This window comes from Lepisosteus oculatus, chromosome 8 (genome assembly GCF_040954835.1).
Source record: "Lepisosteus oculatus isolate fLepOcu1 chromosome 8, fLepOcu1.hap2, whole genome shotgun sequence".
Lineage (NCBI taxonomy): Eukaryota > Metazoa > Chordata > Actinopteri > Semionotiformes > Lepisosteidae > Lepisosteus > Lepisosteus oculatus.
This window is the reverse complement of record NC_090703.1, coordinates 38029378-38050876: the sequence shown is the minus strand read 5'-3', so window position 1 is coordinate 38050876 and position 21499 is coordinate 38029378. Positions and strand designations below refer to the sequence as shown.

The 21499-nt window shown below is 36.4% G+C and overlaps 1 protein-coding gene across 1 annotated transcript; it reads left to right on the top strand.

Annotated features, from left to right (window-relative positions):
- Positions 1 to 205: 205 nt before the first annotated feature.
- Positions 206 to 18911, top strand: LOC102694612 (sodium- and chloride-dependent neutral and basic amino acid transporter B(0+)). Its single transcript, XM_015351086.2, has 14 exons — positions 206 to 373; positions 562 to 727; positions 3395 to 3526; positions 5740 to 5901; positions 8322 to 8457; positions 9565 to 9697; positions 11863 to 12003; positions 13107 to 13335; positions 14168 to 14293; positions 14803 to 14918; positions 15001 to 15100; positions 15984 to 16093; positions 16558 to 16725; positions 17718 to 18911. The coding sequence occupies exons 1-14, from the start codon at positions 281 to 283 to the stop codon at positions 17880 to 17882; spliced, it is 1977 nt and encodes a 658-aa protein (XP_015206572.2). The 5' UTR covers positions 206 to 280; the 3' UTR covers positions 17883 to 18911.
- Positions 18912 to 21499: the final 2588 nt, after the last annotated feature.

Below are 21499 nucleotides of genomic sequence, written 5' to 3'. Positions count from 1 at the left end.
AGTTAAACTTAAAGGTGTGTATATTAAAGGAGGTGGATGCAATGAAGTGCTCCTGTTATTGTGTTCAGCTAAACAATCTAAAGAATTTGAAAAAAAGTAACTGATGATTTCATAGTCCTTTCTCTTGCCCAATAACAAACAGACATTTAGTCAAATGCAGTGAAGTGGGTGGTTTTCACTATAAAAAGGTCACAAGAAGCAAAAGGCTACTTATTCAGACTCTCAGGTGCTTGAGCTGAGGAGTATTGTTGAATTTTAATAGAGTGCTCTTCAAATAAGAATGGGAAAGAACACATTGCCTGTGGTGGCTGACCGACCCGATAAGATGATAGACTTGTGTTTTAAAAACCCTGCTGTTAGTGAATCCGAAAAGGTAAGAATTAAAATTTATACTCTAGAACTGTGAAGTGCAACCTTTTGCTTTACTGGCTGTAGCATTTCATTGTTTTTTTTTTCATTGTTTTGACAGCTTTCGTTTTATTAAAGCCAAAATCTAGTTTAGGTTCATAATTTTGCATCAGATAAAGGACTTGTGTGTGTTTTTCTCTAACCTTGTTTCAGAAAACAACTGATTTGTGCCATGATCCTCACACTGCCAAGAATGATGAGAATGTGGAAAGAGGAAACTGGTCCAGTAAGACAGACTATCTACTCTCAATGGTTGGATATGCAGTTGGACTGGGAAACGTCTGGAGATTCCCATATTTGGCTTACAAAAATGGAGGAGGTACTCTAAAACATACTTTCTAATATTTCCTTTACTAGCACTCACTCACTGTCCTGACAAGTAAGCTTATTTTTTTCTTGTAATTGAACTAATCTGATCCTTTTAGGAAGTGCCTAGGCAGTTGTTTTATAGTACATGTCTCTCAGGTGTAGGTCAAGTATAAATGGATTAAGCTCAGATGCATCAATCAGAAATCAATATTTCCTGATGTGCAGTGCTAGTATACTGAAGTTGCACATCCAAATAAGACATGACATGTTGGTAAAAATGTTCAGCTGTTTCAGTAGGCCAAGCTGCTGTCATCAGTGCATTAGGATGAGAATAGCTAATCAAATTATTCAAACAAAGGAGATAGCTTTTTCTTTTGTATTTGTGTCAGAAATAACTTTTTTTTCTGCATAAAAGTTTAATGGGAAGTCTTACGATGGATGGAAAGGAATTACTTCTCAATGTACAGTTCATACTGTACTACATACAGCACTTTACAAAGCAAAACTAAAAGGAAAGCTCTGTGTGGTTCTAAACAGGATACAATATACGATATAGTAGATATATGTTGTCTTATTGTATCTAAGCACTACACTTCAACACTTTGCATACAGAGCAAAAGGTGTTATTGTTAGAAGAGGTCAACTACATAAAATAATTTATATGTATTTGCTGTCTTTCTATAATTAATACTATAATTAGTAAAAATATACAGTGGGCTAAAACTTTGGCCATTCTTTTTTTATTTAAACTCTTTTCACTTGTTTACTTTTTTGCATTATGGAAGTGATTTCTGACAGATTCCAAACTCAGAATGCTTGTCTTGTTACTGTAGGAATGTTTTTATCTTGTGTTTTGTATCAGTATCTAGCATAATGCACAGGAATTGTATGAAGCTGGAAGTGATTCTTTGGAGACAGCTAATCTGTCCTTGCTGAAGGCCAGACAAAAAAATCCTCTAGCAACAGTCTCACTTCTGTATTATTCATTACCTTATATTATTCTGTATTCTGCATTAATCATTAAAAATGAGCTCTGGAGTCTGACATGTGGCAGCAGACTGTAACACCTATTCTGTTAGTCAGTTATGTTTTTTCTTAATTTGTTGTCATTGTTTTCCAACAAGAAAAAAGTTACTTGCTAGACCCAAGTCTGTACACATACTGTATGTACTTTTAGAATCACACCAAGATGAAGTGAATTGTCATACTGTCGTTGATTATGTGAACTAAAGGACTATACCACTAGAATTAGTCAGTCTGACAATCAGTAATACCTTTTTCTTGTTTGTTGAGAAAATGTGGTGTATTTTTATTTGAAAAAAAAAAGTCCTCCATCTAAATCACAAAATTATGCAATACCTCCTGACGTGTAACATTGTGATTTTTTATTTATGAGTGATAAGCGGTTTAGCCTGATACATGAGGTAATAATAGTGGTCAAAGCAGCTGTGGTCACTGAGCTCAGCTGCAGTGTAAGACCTCTTCCTTTGAAACATACTTCATAATGCTTATTTTCGATGAGAGGCTAAACCAAATTTCAGAGTCCTTACTAATTAAAGATTCTATGGCACTGTTTGTAAGAGTAGGGATGCTAATCCCATTGAAATGATTTAATTTCATGTTGGACAATCCGGCCTCCCTAAAGTTCTCCTAGACCTCATTCTCTCATCTCTACTGCTGATATGTGGTGTAATGGTGCATATTGGTGCTCTACATCACCCAAATGCAAGTCACTTGGTTCCTTCCCACTGTAAATATGATAAAAATATGCTCATAGATCCTCTGGGTTAAAAAGTTCTATGTATATAAACAAAAGGATAAAATAATAATAATAATAATAATAATAATAATAATAATAATAATAATAATAATAATAATAATAATAATAGCTGTTGTTGTTAATCAATCAATCCCTGTGGGACATTTACAGGATTAGTTAGCGATCTTATTCCTGATATCACATTATCTAAATCTTCAACATTTCAAAACACTAAGTGGACATGAGGACTTCCTTGTCTGCTTTCTGAACTCATTTTATTGCAGTTGCACACCTGCTAAAAAGGCTTTGTAGCAATGCTTCTAAAAGGTTCCTGTGCTAAGAAATTATACAGTATGTTTAATGATTGTAATTATAGGGGTTAATGTCTATAGAGCAATCTGCAATTGGACCAGGACATGAGTTGCTAATGTGTTACATACATTCTGGTTTTGCCGATACCAACAACTTGTTGTTGAAATGACGTTCATTCTTATCTCGAAGTATCTTGTTTTTAATTGTATTTGCTTAAGGATACCTACTACTGTACAGCCATTTAAGTCCATCAAGTCTAAAAATAGAATAGAGCTAAGCAGTCATGTGTAAGGCAATCACATCTACAAAACTGGCGTGCACAACAATTTGTTGATCAATAATGGTTGCCATAATTGTGAGGCCACTGTGCTCAGTGGAGAATTTGTGAACTAGAGAATTAATTTAGTTATTAGTAACTTTAAATAAAGTCCAAACTCAGCAAAACACAAAGATTCAAAGTTTTGTATAATAATAAAACTGAATTACAACGTTCTAAACTACAAAGACACTGAACCACCTCCTGATTTGAACCTGATGTCTCTTATCACTTTTCTCATGTTGTTATCTCATACTAAAGATGCTTATGTGGATGTTTTTCCTCTACAGGAGCTTTTCTTATTCCCTACACCATCATGTTGGCCTTGGCAGGTTTGCCTCTCTTTTTCCTGGAATGCTCCTTTGGACAATTTACAAGCCAGGGCCCTGTGTCAGTGTGGAAGGCTGTACCAATCCTACAAGGTCAGGAATTTACCATCTTACAGAGTTATTTCATTTTTTATTTGCTCCACAGAATAATGTGCAAAAATCTCTGATCATTAGCTACTGTACTAGCAATCAATTGGACTACATAGACCCAACAGCCAATAAAAGAAACTGATATACAGATATAAGAAACTCTAGTTGAAGTCATTGCTCCTCAAGATAATGCCTCCAGTTATTGAATAGTTCTTATTCAAAAGAGGCTATTTACTGTTGAAACATTTTGTTAATGAAATAATTCAAATATATATTATATATCTGTGCTAAGCATTTAATCAGGTTATCTTCATCTTTATTTAGACATTCATGAAAATCTAGTTATAGGAGAATATGGTCTAAAAGATCCACTATACCATATGGACCATTCTAGGGGATTCACAAAGCTTTTCTCAGAACTATAATCTTTTGAACTGATTGAAGTTGTAAGTGACATGTTTCTGTAACTGCTCAGAATGTAAGGATATCTTTATCACATTTTGTGTGCATCACAGCTAGATTATCTATCTATCCCAATTTGTAATATGACCAAGCTTGGTTTGGGTTAATTAACATTTTACCAAAGCTGAAATATTTTCTGTGGTCTTTGCAAGTGTGTTTACTTGAAATGCACTTCAATTCAGGAATGCACTTCTATCTCGTTTTCTACCAAGGAGCACTTTCTTACAGGCATTATGGACACTATCACACCAAAGCAAATATAGACACAAAAATACTGAATTGACATTTTCTTTAACAAAACAATCATAATCTACCTGATGCCAAAAATTAAATAGCTATTAATTTACAAAATTGTAAAGCCAAAGAAGTTAAGTGCCACTTCAAAGATCACAAAAAAGAATGCTTGTGTGCTTCAGGCATTACTTATGACTTTGCAAATCTTTTAAATGTAATTTAAACCAGCATATAGTACAGTTGAACAATATATGTATCATTGTCCTACGTTTGTTAGCATTTGGATTTACTAGAGTACATGAAGTATACTGCCCAAAATAATTTGGTGGGTCTCTATAAGTAGAAATTAAAAACTGAATAGCATTTAAAGTATATCACACATGTGGCACAGTTATCTATCTTTGCTCTATTGCCGCACTGGGGCCCTGTGTTCATCTATCTCCTGAGTTTTTATGTTCTCCTAGTGTTTATGACTGTTTGCTCCAGGTCCTCCAGTTTTCCCCCACTGTCTAAAAACATTAATAGGTAGGTTAGTAGCTTTATTGGGTTGTGGGAGAATTGTCCTGGTGTGAATGTAACAGGCTGCAACAGACTGGTGTTCTGGTGTACCCTGTCTAGGGCCTGTTGCTACTCGAAATAGTTTCCAGATTACTTGTAACCCTGTATTAGATGATGTGATTATAAAATGGATAGATAACACATGTTTTTTAAAAATTGCACCAAATGTGTTAGCAGTATCATCTTCAAATTAGGTTTTGATGTGAAGGATGGAACTTTGTGTTTATTTTTACTACCTTTATTACATAATACCGCACTGGCATGTACTAGTGTCCTGGCATAATATAAAACTGATGATGTTGCTGATGGAATAGTAGTGAACTTCCCCATTGTGGGTAACATTCCTGAAATATATACTACATCAGTTGACAGACTTCTTATTTCTCTTAATAGGTAAACAATCCAGCAAGAAGTAAAAGTGACATAAAAATGTCATGAGTCAGTTAAAAGAGTATAAAGTTTTCCTTCTCATTTTGTAATTCAAATTTTTCCTCATTCATCACACAAAAAAGTGGATAAATGTAACTGTTTGGGATAACCAGAATAAAAAAAAAGAATCATAACCCAACTTCAAAAATTATTTCGAGTTACAGGAACTGTAAAAGAACAATTAATCTTTGTCCAATGCAAACTTTTTCAGGCTAAAACTTCATTATAAAAATAAATAATAAATAAATAATATAGAAATAGCTGAATGATTGCAATTAATGTGGCTTGATGAAACCTCAATGCATGTGTGAATGAGTAACTGAGTAACTGAGTGTTATTCAGTGATTTCAGTGGTCTATTGAGAATCTATCACTTTTTAAATGAAATTTCAACTATCCTGTGAAAACATCTTATATATTGGCTAGATGCTTTAAAATATTTTTTCAATAAAAAATTGTATTATGTTTCTTTCTCACTTCCTACTAGCAATTTGAATCAAAAAAGCAATTACAAACTTTGTTTGTTTGTGACAGGTGTGGGAATCACAATGGTCATCGTATCCACTTTTGTGGCTATCTATTACAACTGCATCATTGCCTACAGCATCTATTACCTGTTTGCATCTTTCCAGTCCCCTTTGCCATGGAGTGACTGCTATGACTGGTCTGACAAGAATTGCAGCAAGTTTCCCAATGGTATGACTCTCTAAAATCATTCACAAATATTACATGGTATCGTGTCTCATAACCTACAAACTCCTCAAGAGGTGGTACATAATTAACAGAAGGATATCAAGTGGAAGGATATAATGAGGTGTCCCTCTTGGGTTTCTGCATTAAATGCCCTGTGACTTCCTACACTCCTGTAAGCTTGAGGTGTTGTTACTGAGACATCCACTACTAACCTCCTGTGAGACAGTGTGGAGAATTGGTTCTGAGGCTAGGTGGGACTGACTACCCACATTCCCTTTGTGAACTGCAGTGAACTGATAAATACACATGGCAATTACTTGGTAAAAAATAAACTGTTCAAAAACAGAGATGAGCAGAGCATTTTGCATGACATTTGCTCTGATCTGCGTTATCACTGAGTCACTGATTACTTTAAGCATTATTAGTTTGGTATCAGTATGAATGTCAGGTCATTGCCAAAGGTCATACTGCACCAGTGAAATTGACCAGGTTTCACCAATCTGTGAAATCAAGATATTAGTTTAATAGCAGAAACCTTATGTGGTTTTTCCAAAATATTTGGATAAATAATTAAAGCTAACAAATGTGTGTCAAAGAAAAGAAACACTTTATAGGAAACGGGTAGGATAAATCATAGCTTGTTATCAAAGTGTCTGAATGAAAAGTAAAGGGAAAGGGAAATACTTCTGTAGAATGTCTCAGTATGGGTTTTCTTCCCATTAAAATAAAAGCATTACAAATTAGCTAAAAGGTTTTGTCAAGAGGAAAATGCTTGTTTACTCAATAAGACATTCACAGGTTCTACACCACAACTATCACAAAATGACCTAAAGGTACATAAGAATCATGTCCAAATCTGTTGAGTGGGCTTGATGAGCCAGTTATTGATGAGCTCTCCTTGGACTGTTACATTTGCGAAACTGGGACAAAATCAGAAAGGGTGCTGAAACTCCATCTTTTTAACTCCATTAAGACAACACTTAATCTCATTTGGAGCACATCATATAGAGGAAACTGAAATGGGTACTTGCTTGCACTTTCTGGCTCTAGTCCCTCTCTATTTCCAAAATGCTAAAGCACAGAATTTAATATGATTTTCAAAATATATGCTTGCATGAATTATTAAAATATAGAAATCAACAAAATGTGTTTTCATGTGTTCCATTTGGCAACCAAGACAATGATTATTGAAGGGTGACAATGGATTTACTGTGTAAATTCCCTTTCTGAGTCATAGAAGATCACTGGGCCAGAGCTTGTCCTGATTTCATTAAGTGGACTAGAGAACATGCAACACCCCCCCCCAAATGGGAAACTAGTCCATCACAGGAGCCCCCGAGCAACGCTGGGCCCCACTTGGTAGACTGGAGTGGTTTTATAAGAATAGGGTTTACAATGGAAACTGCAATAAACATTAACTCAAGGTCATTTCCTTTCCTGAATAATGTATTAGCTCCTGGAAAGCTGAATGTTCAAATCTGGCAGATAATTAACCACAAGGTGCAGAATGGCTGCCGTGCATCACTGAAAAGGGTCCTCACCTAAGTATAAAGTGCATAGTGATGCTTTCTGATAAAAAGAGCTATACAGTAATAGTAAGCACAAGGAATTATAATTATTAGTTGTAGTAGTAGTAGTCATAGGTCTACTACTGTTATATTCATTGCAATTTAAGAAAAGATGAATTGATGTACACTTTCTTGTTTTTTTGCTCTGCAATGTTGCTCTGTATCTAAGGTTATGCAGGACCTATTTCTACATATTTTGTACTTTAACAAAAAAAACAAACAGCTCAATCATTCCTACATCTAGCGATTATCAAAAATGTGCTTGTTGCAGGTAAGGCATAGTAATATAAAAATCAAATGGATTTTTGCACTTATTCCAGCAAAAATCTCAATACTTTTAGTAATAATACATAAATAAAATGTTCAGAAAGCTTATTTTTAATGGTCAAATTCAATGCAATCGTGGATGGCACAGTGGCACAGTGGTTAACATTGCTGCTTGGGGTTCAGTTCTAGACCTGGGGTGCTATCTGCTTAGAGTTTGTATTTTCTGTGGGTTTTCTCTGGGTGCCCTGGTTTCCTCCTGCGGTCCAAAAACATACTGGTAGGTTAATTGGCTTCTGAGAAATTGTTCCTGGTGTGAGTGAGTACATGTCTGTGTTTGTGTCTGCCTGTCAATGGACTGGTGTCTCACCCAGGATGTACCCTGCCTTGCACCTATTAATTACCAGGATAATCTCTGGCTCTCCTGTGACCCTGAACTGATAGAAGCATTTAGAAAATTGATTGATGTATAGAGTGCAATCACCAGGAAAAAAACACACAATTTACAAATGCTGATCAAAAAAGAACAGAAATTTGAAATTCATCATATTGATGACTACAATAACCTTCAACAATCTATACATTTTTCAGATTTGTGCAACGTAACATCAGAAGTTGGAAGATTTATTGTTGTTAATACAACATGGTTAAGTAACAAGAATGAAACCTGTCCAAAACAGAACGTCATTCCAGTGCCAGTCCAAAACCCCAGTGAACAGTATTGGGAGTAAGTGGATATATTTTTGGAAAATGTGTCTCTTATATTGCTTTTAAGTTGACATGTGGTTATTTAACTTCAATTCTATAAAAACCATACTCGTATTAGGTTCTTGTATAACACAAAATAAACCTCTTTATAGGATGACACATTTGACAGATTTTTAAATCTAAACCTGTCTGGGGTTATTTTAACATTAATGATACATTATATGTCTATGATGAAGACAATGTTCTTGCTTTTAAGAATGTTAATGCAAAGAACAGTACATAAAACAACAAACTTTGAACTGTTTGTGTGTGTGTTGGGCTACATCCAACATGTACTGTCATTGTAATATACAAGAATTGAGACCTTATATTAGTTTGGTCAACATCTAAATAATGTAATAAGATATATGATATTAAACACTTTTAAAATTTCTCCAAAAAATAGTTTTGAAAATCTTGAGAATTCACATATCAACAAATTATAGGATTAAAATATATTAGAAACAAACCTGAGCAGTTTCCTGACTTAAATAAGACATTATCTTACTGGATTTGTACAGAACATGTATTAATGTACAGATTAATGTACCCCAAAATACATTTCTGAATGCATTTTCTTATCGAGTGATGTTATTACTTGTTAAATTCTACTCACTTGAGGTTAAATCCAAAAATAGTGCAATCTGTTACAATCACTCTGAAATCCTGGCCCTTAGAGCACTGAGCCCTATATAATATAAGGTACCCAATACAGAAGGGTACAGTAATACTTATTTTTAAAAATATGTAATTTACAGAAAGGTAAGAGATTTTTCTTTTCCCATATGTAGCCAAAGCTTATAAACATCTATCAAATCAAATCAAATAATAGAAAAATAAAAACTACAGAAATCCCCTTACAGTACAAGCTAAAAATAGCCTTTTGCCAGCTGCAGATTCACGTACAGTATGTTGAATATTTCATCCATCTTAGATTATACTAAGATATATGCACACAAGGATATACAGAGTTAAAATTAAACAAAAATGCCTTTAAGCTTCAGTACCAGAGCTCACACTGTTTCAAAAAGGGAATCTTACTTTCATTTCTGAATGGTAATAAATATTTTGGGTATTTTTTCTCCAGCAAAGTAGCTCTACGCCGGTCAAGTGGATTAGATGAAACAGGAGAAGTTGTCTGGCATTTGGCCCTCTGCCTCCTCTTGTCCTGGATAATAGTGGGAGCTGCCTTGTATAAAGGCATTAAGTCTTCAGGGAAAGTAAGTACAGTACATTTCTGCCTCTTTAAAAAAAGCAAAGGTTTTCCTTCTGTTCCTCAATCAATGCACGCCAGGTGCAGGCAATCAGATTCCTTTGTTTTGATGTGGTATAACTTATTATACCAAATAAAGCTCATTACATATTGCTAACAAAAAATGAAAACATACCTTTCCAACATCAAAGTGTATCACTTGTTTGGCAGTGCAACATATAGAGGAGATACAGCCAAATTCAACTGTTTCTTTAAGACTTCTTAATGCTTTCATAGAAAAGATCCAATCTGAGCTCAAGATGACTGGAGCGTGTATGTGTTCTTCAGTGCAACATTTAAAAATTTGTCTACAACAGAAATGTATAATCTATTTTCTAATTCTTTCTCAAACTCCTCACAGCTTTTTCTTAAACTGAACAGTCCTTGAAGCATACTGTACCTCCTCTGCATGCACTTTTTAAACCTTTATTTGAATTTGAAACCAATGTGATAGACAACCTGAACATCACAACTGTCAACAATCTACAGAAACACTCAATCACTGGGTATGGTATTTGATACAGGGATCAAGTACCATACTATAAATGCTAAAGCTGAGGTGTTAAATTTTCAAATAGTTGCTCATTTGTCTTCCTATCCAGAGGCCCAAAAAGTAATGGAAACTCAGCATGACCCATATTACAATGTTGATTAACTGGGGCTCCTTCACTCCTGTTTTGTAAAGAATTTGCTACTCTGGCTGAAGTGACAGCAGGCAGATTCAATCAAACTGTATCCTGGGTCAACTTTGTTCTTTTAACATCTAATTTAGTTATGGAAAGCTGAATTGATCACATAATAAGATATGTGGTCTCTTCTTAACTATTGACTCTGCACATTTAATATTAAAAAAATAAAAAGATACAGTCCTGTATACTTTCTAGGAGGTATCATAATTAAATCCATTGATGGATCTGTTCTTTGTATTGGTACAGGGTATTTCTTGACTGTATGAGTGTCATATAGACTGCATGTGTTTTTGATTAAATTCCAGCTGCACAGTGCCTACAGAGAAATTTCAGTTTAATCTGAAAATGATCCAAATCTAATGTTTCTTTCAATTACAGGGGTTTCAGTAAAGACAGAAATGCAAATGAGGGCAAACAACATTGCAAGGACATCTGTGCAACTGTTTTTATAAAATGGAAATTTCGTTAACTGCAGTAGTGGTAACACAGGTCTGAGTGATTAATGATCACCTAGAAACTAAATATTAAATGTAGTCTGTTCAGTATTAAGTTCATAATTTGTATATCTCTTGCTGCTGTTTTACATTTTCTCTTTCTGGTGTGCAAATTCTTATATATGCACATCTGTCACTGCCCATAGCACAGATCTTTCGATGTTTGGGGAGCCTGATCTCTAGCAAAGAAAAACAACTTAGAAAAACAACACAATGTACTGCATTCACAATGAGACTATAATGAATCTGTTTTTTTTTTCTTTTCCCTTTACTCTGTGGCTGGATAGAAGCCAATTAGCAAAACTATAAATTAAAGGGACAACTCACAATACAAGTTTCCCAGTATTCTTACCATTTGAAAAGGAAGAAGGAGAATTATGTACCCACTGTAAGTCAGTGCTGGAGATCAATGCTGGGGTCTTTGTAGTGTGCTCTGAATCTGCTGAGACAGACATTCAAAACTGCACTCCAGCATGAAGAGTCTTGCAAAACTTTAAAGCTATGCTTAAATACTTTGTGAAGTCTGGACTTTTTTCATTTTGCTTATTTAAGGTGAGGCTCAGTGGCACAGTAGTTAGGACTGTTGTTTCTCAGTGCTTGGGCCCTGGTTTAAAATCTAGACCTGGGTGGCTATCTGTGTGGAGTTCATATGTTCACCCCATGTTTGCATGGGTTTCCTCTGGGTGCTCTGTTTTCCTCCCACAATCCGAAAATATACTGGCTTCTGGTAAAATTGGCCCCGGTGTGAGTGTGTACGCCCTGAGATGGACTGGAGTGTACACCGCCTTATGCCCGTTGCTTGTTGGGATAGGCTCTGGCTCCCCTGTGATCCTGTACTGGATGAAGCAGTTAGAAAATGAATGGATGGATGCACTCATCCATCCATCCATCTGATGGTTAAGACCATCCGAATCTTACTTGAATGTGTCTAATGAGAGTTCCCTTCACAGGTGGTGTATTTCACTGCCACCTTCCCCTACGTGGTGCTCCTGATTCTCCTGGTGCGAGGGGCCACTCTGGAAGGAGCTGGAGAAGGGATTGAATATTACATCGGCACTCAGTCAAATTTTTCTAAACTGGCTGAAGCTGAGGTGAGTGTACTTTTAAACATTAACCCTCACTCAATTGTCTCTATTTTCCAGGAGTTTAACTGAATAAGTAATCTTTAGAATCTGGTTTTATTCCTAAAATTGAACTATATGTTTACATTGCTTATTCCAAATTGAGTTGCTAGTCTTCCTACGTATCTCTTTGACACTGTCACACCTCAATATGTTACCTCCATCTTCTACTTTAATGTTTCATCCCATTTCATCATTATTTACCAGTATTGACCAATATTTAACTTGGGAACATAAAAGTATAGCAAGCTCCACAATCTTATTACATATAGCCATTTGTCCATTCAGTACCTATACTTTATAAGGAACGTATAACCAACACTCAATCAAGCAAAATCCATTCATTGTTGGCAATTATTGTACATGAATCCCAATAACATTTGTATTTGTACACTATGCATATGCCAATTTATTAAATAAGCCAGGAAATTACTGCAACTTGTTTGGCTAATACACATGAGCTAGAATTGTCTACTGTGCACTTTAAATGAGTCCAGCTGCAACAAAGCATTATTTACTAACTTTGATAGTAAACATCTGTATAATATGTTTTAAAGGCACTAAAACAAAGAGTGTCTTTAGCTCCAGTTGTGCATCACTATAAAACTTAATAACACTGTACAAACCAGAGGAAGGTATTTTGCTCATCTGTCCAGTTTAATAGTAGCTTATAAATCAAATAATATCATATGGCCATTTCTTGAAGGAAGCCAAGTGTTTGCTTCAGCAACATGGCTGGTTAGCTTGTTCTTTACTCGCCCAACCTTATGGTGTTCTTATTTATGGATCTAAAGGCACTTCCACATAGTTTCAATTGGCGGACTCTGGTTCATGTCTTAACAGCTCATTTTGAAAAACGTCCACTGCACTGCTTTATCAAGCCCTTTGAGAATGTTTAATACTTGCAACAAATTCCTTTGTAACACTTCAGAATGGAAACAGATTAGACCAAGTGGATTCCCGCATGTGTAGTGTCTTATGAGTCATTCTGATAAATATTTCTTCTTTTCTTACTGGAAATGCTCTTAAGTACTTGATCCATTTCGAGGATTGTTTTTCTTTCTTTTTTACAGGTTTGGAAAGATGCCGCAACTCAGATTTTCTACTCTCTGTCTACTGCTTGGGGGGGGCTGATGGCCCTGTCTTCATACAACAAGTTTCACAACAACTGCTATTCTGATTCAATAATTGTCTGTGTAACCAACTGCGGCACCAGTGTGTTTGCTGGCTTTGCAGTCTTCTCTGTCCTCGGACACATTGCTCATGTGTCTAAAAAGCCTGTATCAGAAGTTGCGCAGTCTGGTAGGTCCAATTTACAATATTATCTAGTTCATACTAAACAATGAGCTTGTGGATGAAGAGACCATTCCAAATCTTAAAAGCTGTAAAATATGTTTGATCAGTGAAACATATCAATGGTAGATGTCATCAATAGTTTAAAAATGTAGAAATGAAACAATAGAAGCAGGTTAAAGCATTTTTATATCTGCACAGCTTGCCTGCCAATGTTTCAGTAATAGAAATGTTCATTAAATATAAGTTTGTTAATAAATAAAAACAAGTTTAGCTTCTTCATTTTTCAAAATTCTAGCTCATCTCTTCTGAATGGTTGAATTAACTGAACACTCAGCTTATCAAGTGATAGTTAAGATCAGAGTTGTCCAAGACTGGTCATGGAGGATATTTGCAGATTTCCCTTAAAATTCAGCCCCTAACTTAACTAAATGGCTGAACTGGACTTACTAAACAGTTTCTTTTAGCTCAGATGCTGGTCTTTAATGAGACATTGAAAACCTACAGACACCAGGCCTCCAGAACCTTGATTAGACACCCCTGGTTAAGATGTTCAAGTGAGCAAGATTACATGTTGACTGTCAACAATATTTGTCTATATCTTTGTATTTACATGTGACATGCATTATGTAGGGTCTAATCAGACAAATCTATGTGTATGTGTATGTGTATGTCAAAAACAAACTTACAATATTTTATTTGTAATCAGATTGAATTTTATAATCAAGTTTTAAGAATAAGAATGTGATTTTAAACAAATGCAAACATTTAATGGAGTCACAAATTCATTAATACATTTTGAGTTCATATCATATCATATCATATATCTGTCTCTTTCCAGGCTTTGGTTTAGCCTTCATTGCCTACCCAGAGGCCCTTTCTAAACTGCCAGTGTCTCCTCTGTGGTCTGTGCTATTTTTCGTCATGCTGTTGACACTGGGCCTAGACTCCCAGTTCGCCATCATGGGTGAGCTTCACAAAGTGCTTTTCTTCTCTACCAGCAGCACCAATAGTGTAGTGGTCAAAAATGACCTAGGAAATGGAAGCTGCTGTTTATTCCGAAAGAGAGATCATTTGAACCAGATGTGAAAATTGATTTTTCCCCTCAAATTCTAAATTCTGTGTTTGTCACTCCTGTGAAAAACTGCAATAGATCCTGTAATGCTTTTTATTATATATATATATTATAATAAGATTATAATAATTATCACTACTTTAAATGAACTACTGTAAGAAAAACAAGTGAAATGTTTTCTTTCATTGAATGAAAGACAGAATAATTTTTAGGAATCTGTGAATTGAAGAATTTCTGAACTATTGTAATTGTGTACAAGCTTATATTTTATATGTTTTGCTAAAACCATTTGTTAAATGTATTGTAAGTTGTTGAGATGCCTTTTTATTGGTGGCCATTTCTCGTAATTTGGTCTAGCAGAGAATTATTGTTCATTACCTAATTAACTATTCTTTTCACAGAAACTATCACCACCACTCTTCAAGATGAATTTAAGTTCTTGAAGTCCAAAAGAATTTATGTCACTTTTATTGCCTGTATTCTGTTATTCCTGCTTGGTCTTCCCTGTGTTACAAGAGTAAGTGCTTTCAGTTAAGGAATACTCTTTTCTCCTGTAAATATTATATGTTGATTCCTAAACTTGTGCTTTTCTGTTCCAGGCTGGCATATACTGGGTGAATTTAATTGACCACTTCTGTGCTGGATGGATAATCCTTATTGCAGCTGTGCTAGAACTCATTGGAATTGGTTATATCTATGGTAAGTATTCAGAATGAGTTTTTTACTGTTAAGTGCTACTATTAAGTGCAGTTGGTGCCATTGGCTTTCACTGAGTTTTCAATGCCAAGACAGTCTGTGCACGTGGATTTAAGGGGTGTTCTTCTCCCTGGAGCAGAAATTTTAAATGAATAAACATGGAAAAAGGTGACATTTGTTAATGAGCCATTCAGTGAGAAATTAAACATTACATGGGATCATTACAGATCCCATTCCACCATTCATAAGATTAGGAGTGCTAACCCTATTGCCCTTGCTAAATTCCACTCTGGACTTAAGGATCTCACTAAGTTCAATTAGTGAAGAAATTTCTCTTTGGCTTTGCTGGTACAGAATAACGACATGTCAGCCAGATGGGTCCTTCGTATTCAGGGGTGGAAGAAATGGGTTAGCTCATGCTGTATACAGTACTGTATGTGATACTGTGGGATGAAAAGGGCTACAGTGTGTACATTTCTAGGAATGAGTTATCTAGGTGATTTGCAAAACAACTGTTTTTAAGGAAAAATGCATATACATTCCATACAAATTGGAGATAAACATTTCAGTAGAGAAGACAGATTAGTTTATTTTCTATTTTTACAACTAAAAAAAAGAAAAGTCACTCTAAACATCTAGCAAAGGTGTGTCTAAAGGTGTAGATAGATCACCCTATAGGTCAATGTCACATGAACTACTTGTATGCTTTTTTCATGGAAGAGCAAACTAGTAACTGTGTTGTAACCCCCCAAAAAATTAAAGTGCGACCTCTGCTAGGTGAGACTTTGAAACCTGGCTATAAGAGCTAAAGCTCTGAAGGTTGCTTTAGCTCAGCACTTAAATGACACAACATGCTTTATTTCTTTTTTTTATTTGGTCTTTCCAGGAGGCAACCGATTCATTAAAGACATTGAAATGATGATTGGGGAAAAAAACTGGTACTTTTGGCTATGGTGGAGAGCTTGCTGGTACATCATTTCCCCCTTAGTGCTCATTGTGAGTAAAACCCTCTGTTTCTCTTAGCAGAATGTTAATAATACACCTCTAACAGAATTCCACAAAGTGCTCTTTATCCTTCATATAAAAGAATTACCCTTTAACCCTTCTGTATTCACAGATTATTGCTCATAATTAGGCTTTGCATACTATAGTAAGCTCATACAGTAAGCTTTGAGAGAGAACTCATAGTTTTCTTCTTTCGTCCTTTTTGTCTGCACAACAGCCATTATACTGTAAACCAGAAATTGCAATGATTCAAAAGCCATCTTTTGTTAAAAAATGAAACATGACTATAAGACTAACACTGACCTACTATAGTCATACAGTAGCTGATTATATGAAACTTAAATCATACCTTGCTGTTGCTTGATTTTCAGTTTACTTGACCTAAACATTCTTTGTGCAATGTCACCATTTCATTTATGTTTCATTTTCAACTTTGTTTCGTTTTCTATAATCAGGCAATATTGATCTGGTCCCTGATAACCTTCACCTCCCCATCTTATGGGTCAGTGGTTTATCCAGACTGGGGAACATCAATAGGATGGTGTATGACTGCCTTTTGCCTCAGTTGGATTCCCATTATTGCCCTTGTTAAAACTGTTAAAGCTAAAGGCAGCCTTTGGCAGGTGAGTGATTATTCATTGCTACCCACATTCAGAACACTTTGTTTGTCTAAAAATCTAAGATTTTTCAGCATTTATTCAGAAATTAAATTTATTTCATTGTAAACATATACAGCAATTCATTTCTGGTTGATAACAAAGGAAAAGTAGCTCAAACAACTTGAGGTGCGTGAGGTGGGAAAAAACTCCTAAACAGCAGGTGATCCCTGTTGATAGTGAAGGGTATTATCACAGTTCTGAAAGGGGGATTTCTCAAAAAACAATTAAGTTCACCTTCAGATTCCCAGCCTCCTCAACACCAAAAGCAGACAGAAGAATTGAAAATGGTCAATAAACACCCCAAAGAACTTTAATATGTTGACTTTCACAGCGATAACGGATAAATAAATAATAATACATTTAGTCAAGTCAAATATTCTGTATGTCCATTGGTTCACCAATTCAGGGTCTCAAAGGAGCCTGGGCAGGCATAAGGCAGTATACACTCTGGACAGGATGCCAGTCCCTCACAGAGCACTTACTGACACACACACTCACACCAGGGACAAAAAAGCCAATTAACCAGTATGTCTGGTAGGACTGGTAGAGAGAACAGGAGCAGCCAGAGGAAATCGTTAGTTTTTATGTGACATTAGATACATTTTATTTTATCTGAGGGATACATAAAGACAATTTCTTTAAAGCACTTTAAACAGGTAAACATTTTATTCAAAAGAGGAAAGAGAGGAAAGCAGCAATGCATGTCTTTTTAAGTAGCTGACATTGTTTTTATGTGAAGTGGGTTAACCTGTAATGCAGATTTTTAATCCTGTAAATACCCTTGAAGTGAGGAAGAATAGAAGTACATCTTTGAAATATAAAATATAACCAATCACTTGTTTCTGGTTCCACATGCACAGTTTATTACAGCACAGTTTTTTAATGTCCATACTGTCCAATTATGCTTTATTCTCTTTACTGAAAACACATTGCTTTGCTTCTTTGTTCTCTCTCAGCGCATCAGAACTGTGTGTTCCCCAACAGCAGACTGGGGTCCTTACCTAGAATGCCACAGAGGAGACCGATACAAACACCAGCAGTGTGCCTGGGATCAGAATCTGAAGAAACTCAGAGAAACTAAAGTATCCGTCATCATTAATGACTACAATACACAGCTGTGAGCACTATCCAGGAAACCCATTATAGGAGCATCAGCAAACATATGTACTGTACCTACATTTTTAAAATCAATATCAAGGCATGGTCTTTTTTATGGTGCATCTTGACAAGGCAGAAACCTGTTTTCTCAAGATAGATATTTAATTTATCTGCCCCACTTCGTGCCATTTTCTTAATCTTCTGTACTTTATGATTTTGTTCATTTGCTTTGTGTCATCCACTGGATTTATGGAAGTCTGTTCATTGGAGTTCATTGGAGTGGGAAAAGAACTACTGTTATATATTTGGGGGTTCTGTGCTTATTTTACACATGTCCACATGTCGAAAAAAGGTTGAAGAGTGTTTGCTTGTTTGAACTCCACTCTCTTAACCCCTAGGGATTTGAGTGCTTGAATGTTTACAGGTTGACCACATGATGGTAAATGACTGTATTCCAGACTCCTACTTAACGGGGGTTATCTATGTGTGATGAGGAAAATAATGTCTGTGTTAATACTCTCCCATAGAGTATTAAAAACACACACTGTTTTCTCCAGAAATGGAAAATACTGTATGCTTTCTCCAAAAGTGTTGCGGCCATTCAAAATATGTTTAGCAAACCTGTAACTAGATGTCAATGCTCCTCTTCTCTAGGATTATTTTATCTATTTTTTTTTCTACAAACTTTGATTACTTGATATTATATAAAATGAAAAGTGCTTATTACAGAGGACATACAGTAGTATCATCACATCTGATTGTATTTCTGTCTTAATGATAGCTTAATCAGTAATTATATATGAAATGATAGAAGTCATTTCTGGAGAATATACTGTAAAGTTTTAATAATCAAATAATACTGTGCCATCTTCTTTGCTAGATGTTAAAAATAAATGTTCACTCTTTAGTGCATTCATATTTTCCTTATCACACTCCACATAAATACTGTTTGTACAGTTTTGTTTAATTATGAAAAAAGTTGTGCTCAAACCTATTTTATATGTACATATCTGTTTTATTTAAAAAAAATGATAATAAAAATGAAATCCAAAGATCGATTCGATTTTTGATAGCATTAAGCTGTTTTCAGAAAAGAGTGGGTGTATTTAAGTAAGTAGAGATACCTACAGTAGTTAAAACAAATGAAATATTTGTCTGCCAGTGACTTCTAAACTTATACAAACATGTTATATAGAAGTGTGGTATACAGTACATCTATATATATTAACATATATAACATAAACATAAAATATATATATATATTGTAAGAGGACCCGGGGAAGGGTCATTTATAACCGGTATTTCCAGAACGAAACACTGAAAATACGCGATATAGACCTTGGCAAGATGGCCACCCAGGATAACCAGCTGACCCGCTATTGGAAAAAGCCTATGCAGCGAAACAAGGAGACCCAGCTGAACTACGTCAGGAAACAGGATATAAATTTCCCAGAAACGGTGAGCCGGCGCGGAAGCCAATAAGGTGAAAGCATTTTGGAGGAAGGAGAGGTTTAGTATTGTGCTGGATAGAAATAAAGAATAACGGACTACGGGATACGGTTTATGACTAAAATTTACGGATTACGACTTGGATACGGTGCGGATTGGTGTGAACAGACGGACTTGGAAATTTGGATCATTTAAGGATACTGGCAACGGATTACGGAACGGATTTGGGAAACGTACGGACAAAGAACAAAGAAGATCAGTGTGGTGTGAGTTATATCTCTTTTACACCTGTTTTACCCCCAGCGATACCGCAACTGGTGGAGGATGTGGGCACCCCCTGCTCGGGTTTGAGAATCGAAGAAAGCAAGTTTTGTTTTTTTTGGTGTGTGTGGGTTTCGCTTTGCGTGTGTGGAGAAAAATAATGGAACTGGAGATCCGGGGAACAGAGGGAATACCTATTACTTGCATTCACTGGGACACCAAGGTCTATCCGACAGTAGAAATTAGTGTCTCTACGGAACAGGGGACATACCATTCAACTGTCAGAGTGGTTGAGCAGTTGCCTTACCCTGTGGTACTGGGACAAGACTGTCCCCACTTCCTCTAAATTTGGAACACTATCCAAACAGCTAGGCGAAGACCAATTCCCTGCTCTGAAGGCTGGGGTGACGCCCCTAACAACGACCCTGATGAGACGGACCCACAAGAAGGAGGAACTTAACTTGGAGTTGGTAAATATGGATTTACCGGACTTGGAGCCACCAGAACGTTGTGGTAAGTTTGGGTCGGCCCAATTAGAAGATGGAAATTTGAGACATGCATGGGGACATGTCAGGAAAATTGATGGGAAGTGGTGTACTGATCCTAGTACCTAGTATATTTCATGATAAAAAATAATCTCCTCTATCAGGTGCAGCAGAAGGGACAGGAAGAAGTGGAACAATTCCTTATTCCCCGGGCCTACCAGATGAAGCTCCTCAACTTGGCCCATAGCCACCTCCTGGGAGAACACCTGGGGGTAAAGAAGATATCCGAGAGACTACTCTCTAGATTCTTTTGGCCAGGGATCTATAAGGCCATCGAGAAGTATTGTCGGGAATGTGTCAGAAAAGTGCTCCACAACCTTATTATAGAAACCCTTTGATTCCCCTCCCAATTATTGAAACCCCCTTTGACCGGATTGGGATGGATTTGGTGGGGCCCCTGATCAGAACCACCAAAGGTCACCAGTATATTTTTGTGATAGTGGACTATGTTACAAGATACCCCGAAGCCATTCTGTTGATAGCTGCCACCACCAAAAACATAGCTAGGGAGCTGGTACAACTGTTCGCTTGAGTCGGAATACCTAAAGAGATCTTAACTGATCAAGGATCTCCTTTCATGTCTAAAGTCATGTGAGACTTATGTAAGCTACTGGGTATACATCAGATCCAAACCTCGGTCTATCACCCTCAAACCGACGGTCTAGAAGAACTTTTTAATAAGACCCTGAAAGGCATGCTGAGGAAGGCTATGCAAAAGGATGGGAAAAATTGGAATCAGCTGCTCCCGTATCTCATGTTCGCGGTTCGAGAAGTACCACAGGCCTCGACCGGATTTTCCCCATTTGAATTATTATACTCACGGAAACCACTGGGCCTATTAGACGTGGTCAAAGAATCATGGGAGCATCAACCTTCCCCTTTACAGACCATCATTGAGCATGTGGAACAGATGAGAGAAAGAATAAACGTTATTGTTCCCATAATGAAAGAAAACCTGGAGAAAGCCCAGGCTCAACAACAACAAATTTATAATAGGGTAGCGATTGCAAGGGAATTTCAGACTGGGGACAAAGTACTGGTCTTAGTTCCAACGCCAGAGTGTAAATTCTTGACATCCTGGCAGGGGCCTTATGAAGTGGTGGAAAAGGTGGGTCCGGTCAATTATAAGGTCAAGCAACATGACAGAAGACGGCAGCATCAAATCTACCACGTCAATTTGTTGAAGAAATGGCATGGTACCGAAGTTCTGCTCACCCACTTCTCCCCTGACCCTCTGGAAGAAGAAACGGGTGCTATAGCCATGGGAGACCTGGCTCCGGCTCAGAAACAGGAACTACTAGAATTCCTAACCCAAAACAAAGATGTTTTTCCCGGACACCTGGTTGAACCCATCTTATATAACATAAGATTATCACGGAACCAGG

Bases quoted from the DNA above. Each gene is read 5' to 3' on its own strand.
- LOC102694612 (XM_015351086.2), top strand. From the start codon at position 281: ATGGGAAAGAACACATTGCCTGTGGTGGCTGACCGACCCGATAAGATG. The intron at 374-561 runs GTAAGAATTAAA...ACCTTGTTTCAG, and splicing joins CTGTTAGTGAATCCGAAAAG to AAAACAACTGATTTGTGCCA. The intron at 728-3,394 runs GTACTCTAAAAC...TTTCCTCTACAG, and splicing joins GGCTTACAAAAATGGAGGAG to GAGCTTTTCTTATTCCCTAC.